The following is a 4,558-nucleotide window of genomic DNA, read 5'->3' as shown; positions in this document are numbered from 1 at the left end:
TTGTACCATGAATTATGGATATCAAGTGCTCATATTGTCTACAACAACATGATGGCTGGCCACTTCATGTAAAATGGGAGGTTTGTCATGCAAATCCTCCTATTTTGCATTCCTATTTATTTGGCCACTTCAATTTAGCCTATAGCATTTTCAAACATTTTCAAATAGGTCCTATTTCATAATTTCACCCCCTTTTTCTTATGGAACAAAAATTAACTAAAATTGTCGGGTTCTATCTTAAGCTTGGGCCTTCTAGAGGCCCACTAACATAATTAAATCTATGCCAACATTCACAGAATTCCCAAAAATTGGGGCATTACAAGCCCATTACTTGAAAAGATTTAAGGTCCATCTACAAGTTTGACTCATATGGAAATATAATCTTCATTGATATGCAATCTTACATGTGATATGCAATCTTAGATATGATACAATCTTAGATATGATTGCAATCTTAGATATGATACAATCTTAGATATGATTGCAATCTTAGATGTGATACAATCTTAGATATGATTCAATCTTAGATATGATTGCAATCTTAGATATGATATACAATCTTAGAAGATATGATTTTGTAATCTTGGAGATTTAATTTGTAGATATCCTTTAATCTTAACCGTTGATGTAATTGATCTGTACCGTTGGATTTGGGGAGGCTCAACTATAAATAGAGGCCTCTCCCCTCATTGTAAAACAACTTGACTTCACTTGAGTTTTGGGAAGCAATAAGAATTCTTGAGAGCATTCACTCAAATTTCTCTCCCTCTTGCGTTCTTATTTTCTACGGTTTGTTCTTATTTATACTTTGTTCATCTTCATTTTCAACCTTTTTATTTAATCCCTATCTCCTTAATTTTTTTAAATTCTCTTTTATATTTTATTTTTAATAATTTTAGTATTTATATCAAATTATTTTTTTATTTAAATTCTATATTATTCATTATTTTAAAAAATATATTTCATTTAATTGAAAAGGTTTTTTCTTAAATAAGGCAATGTTTGTTGTTTAGAAATTCGGAAAATAGTGCCCTAACATGCTGGGTTGCGATTTTTTTCGTTTGACTAAATAACCAAATATCCTTTTAATAAATTTTCAAAATCATGAGATAATTTTAGTTACGAGGATTTAAAACATCGTGTCCTAACATGCTGGATGTGATGTTTGTATACTTTCGGAACAAAGGAATCTCAAGTTTCAACTTTAAATTATTCAAGTTTTAAAATCTTTTCAAATTTTTTGACATTAAGACAAAAAAATTATTCAATTTGGTACCAATTTTGGGCGTTACGAGGGTGCTAATCCTTCCTCGTATGTAACCGACTCCCGAACCTATTTTTCTCATAATTTCATAGACCAAAATTAATGTTTTAAAACAAAACATTTTATAAGGTGACCCAATCACACCTAAAAAGATTGGTGGCGACTCCCGTTTTCGTTTTTCAAAAGTCGAACCCCGTTTTTAAAACATCCCTTTAAAAAATAGGTTTCGACAGTTGTGGCACTCAAATTGACCAAAAATCAAGCAAAAATCAGCTCAACTTCCCCAAATTATGGCCGGTCACCCATGGAAGATGCTTCAAAAGATGAAAACTCCTATTTTTAGTAAACTATCTTTCTCTCCTAACCTATAAATAAGACCTCACTCTCACATTTCTATTCATCCCTCATCATTCATCATTCTCTCTTCTCTCTAAATTCTCTTAGCCTTTTCCATTTCCCATGTCTAGCATCATCTCTTCATAGAGATTTTAGCAATTAAGCCTCTTAAAGAGCCCTTGGTCGGCCACCTTGGAGAGCCATCAGCAAAGGAGCAAAGGGAAGGAGCGAAAGAGCCTCGTCAGTTAGAGTATTGGGTGACAGCCACTTTGATTTGGGTTTAATCTTTCCTTTCTTTAATTTAATCTGAAAATGTTTGCTATGTGTTCTCTGTTCTTGTTTACAACAATGTTAGCTTAATTTTATTTAAGTTAGGATGATTATTTTGATTAAATAATATTTATTTGATTCATGCTTATAATGTTTGTGCCTCAATCGATTATGTTTTCAATTAAAATCAAGTCTGTATTTCATTAATACGTGATTGAAATGCATTTGAATTAGCTGAGTGATCCTAACCAGACGACAGCTAGTGCAAACATAATTGAAATGTGCATGCTCAATTTAGATCCTAACACGATTAAATTGCAGGTTGCATAACAGCTCTAACCAAGCTCTGTTATTTGCATAATTTTTAGATTTGTGTGATTAAACTGTTTCAAACCTAACACGTCTCTGTTACCTCACACGAACGTTAAGAAACCCTTAGTAAATAAGGATCAGTAAAATGCGTATTTACTAAGTAAAGGATTCCAAAAGGACCTAATGTGGTTTCCAAACTCATGAAAGATCAAGTTGCCATAGAATGTTTTTCTGAATATTATTAAGCATGATGATAATAAATTGAGTTGCATGTAAATATAATTTTACAATTAAGTGATTTAGCACAAACACAATCCCTCTGGAGACGATAACTCGATGCTTACTTATTACTTGATAATTAGTGAGTTTGGCGCAAAAGCTGACGGGAAAACGGATTTGAGCAAGGCAAGTTCAATTGCTCTTAACTTTGTACCCCAAAGGTGAAAATATGAAAAAATTATATTTCAAACTGATGTCTTTATTCATTTCATTTTAGCCATTTTTGGATGCTTGGAAAGAAGCATGTGCCTCTGTAACTCCATCAACAGTTGTGATTCCTAAAGGGACATATTTATTATCAAAAGTAAACTTAGAAGGTCCATGCAAGGCTCCTATTGAGATTAATGTTCAGGGCACTATACAGGCTCCAGCTGATCCTAGTGCTTTCAAAGACCCTAATTGGGTTAGATTCTATAGTGTTGAAAATTTCAAAATGTTTGGCGGAGGAATTTTCGATGGTCAAGGAAGCATTGCTTATGAGAAGAATACTTGCGAGAATTGTGAATTTCGTTCCAAACTTCCCGTTGTCAGCTTTCTTCCCTCTTGCCAGAATTTATTTATTCTTTTTCCTCTTATTATTATTATCAAAATATAATTATAACTAACATCTTTTTTTCGTGTGTTACTTTGCTAACTCCAAAATTAAACAGAATATAAGGTTTGACTTTGTGACCAATGCATTGATACAAGACATAACTAGCAAAGACAGTAAACTATTCCACATTAATGTTTTTGCTTGCAAAAACATTACCCTCGAACGTTTGAAGATAGAGGCACCGGACGAGAGCCCAAACACAGATGGGATTCACATGGGCAAGTCAGAGGGGGTCAATATTATTGCCTCTGACATTAAAACTGGTGATGATTGTATTTCTATCGGAGATGGCACTAAAAATATGGTCATAAAAGAAATAACTTGTGGACCAGGACATGGTATAAGTATCGGTAGTCTTGGAAAGTTCCAAAATGAAGAGCCAGTTGAGGGAATCAAAATCTCAAACTGCACCATCACTAATACTTCGAATGGAGCTCAAATCAAAACTTGGCCAGGCGAACATGGTGGGGCAGTATCAGAAATACATTTTGAGGATATTACCATGAATAATGTCTCTTCCCCTATCCTAATTGATCAACAATATTGCCCATGGAATAAATGCAAGAAAAATGTATAACATTCTTATCAAAATCCTAATAGAATGACAATATTTAATCGATCATTGAATCATTGTTGTGTTGATGCAGGAAGAATCCAAAGTTAAACTAAGCAACATTAGCTTCAAGAACATCCGTGGCACATCTGCGCTTCCAGAAGCTATCAAGTTTATTTGCAGCGGTTCTTCGCCATGTCAAAATGTGGAACTTGCGGACATTGATATTAAGCACAACGGAGCTGAACCCACAACATCCCAATGTTTGAATGTCAAGCCTATAACTAGTGGCAAATGAAACCCGATTCCATGTTCCGGCCCTATCCCAAAAACCCCTGGCGCCACCGCTTAAAGCATACCAACAAATTCAATGCAATTGTAATTAATATTTTTATTCATATTATATAAAAACAATTATTTTTCATTTTAATTTTTTGCTATTAATAAACTTTTGCTATGAATTCAATGCTTTTAATATACACATCAATACAAAGAGCCGAAATGTGATAAAATTCAGTTCATTTAAACTAATAACAAAACCATTACTGAGTTTCTATATTGAATTAGAATTAATTATTGAAGTTTTCTTTATCTAAGTATAATTTCTTTTATAAACTCCATCTTCCAACGTAGTACTTTTAAGGAAAAATAAAATATTAAATTCGAGATTCTGATTAAAATAAAAGTTCGTCGTCCAATTTTTTTGAATAACATATTCCTGTATTACTTGTGTGCTTAAACATATGATTATATTTGTGCATTGGTTTGTTTCTTTTTCCATTGACTTTACAGTTTTCATGGAAGAAGATGTAATGGTTACCATGAGATATGACCAAATCATTTTGGGTGAACGGATATAAATTAAAGGGATTGAGGATATCATATGAGGCTAAAGCACATATGAAAAATTCATTGGACGAGCATTTGGTGAGTTGTTTTCATAATGATA

General features: G+C 32.9%; 1 protein-coding gene across 1 annotated transcript; it reads left to right on the top strand.

Moving 5' to 3' along the window:
• Nucleotides 1-2,503: 2,503 nt before the first annotated feature.
• LOC107939738 (polygalacturonase-like) lies at nt 2,504-3,970 on the top strand. The gene is made up of 4 exons (XM_041110727.1): nt 2,504-2,587; nt 2,679-2,987; nt 3,112-3,627; nt 3,704-3,970. The coding sequence occupies exons 1-4, from the start codon at nt 2,519-2,521 to the stop codon at nt 3,905-3,907; spliced, it is 1,098 nt and encodes a 365-aa protein (XP_040966661.1). The 5' UTR covers nt 2,504-2,518; the 3' UTR covers nt 3,908-3,970.
• The last annotated feature ends 588 nt before the right edge of the window (nt 3,971-4,558 follow it).

Source organism: Gossypium hirsutum, chromosome A04 (genome assembly GCF_007990345.1).
Source record: "Gossypium hirsutum isolate 1008001.06 chromosome A04, Gossypium_hirsutum_v2.1, whole genome shotgun sequence".
Classification (NCBI taxonomy): Eukaryota; Viridiplantae; Streptophyta; class Magnoliopsida; order Malvales; family Malvaceae; genus Gossypium; species Gossypium hirsutum.
This window is presented reverse-complemented; position numbering and strand designations above follow the sequence as displayed.

Bases quoted from the DNA above. Each gene is read 5' to 3' on its own strand.
- LOC107939738 (XM_041110727.1), top strand. From the start codon at position 2,519: ATGCTTACTTATTACTTGATAATTAGTGAGTTTGGCGCAAAAGCTGAC. The intron at 2,588-2,678 runs GCAAGTTCAATT...ATTTCATTTTAG, and splicing joins GGAAAACGGATTTGAGCAAG to CCATTTTTGGATGCTTGGAA. The intron at 2,988-3,111 runs GTCAGCTTTCTT...AAAATTAAACAG, and splicing joins TTCGTTCCAAACTTCCCGTT to AATATAAGGTTTGACTTTGT.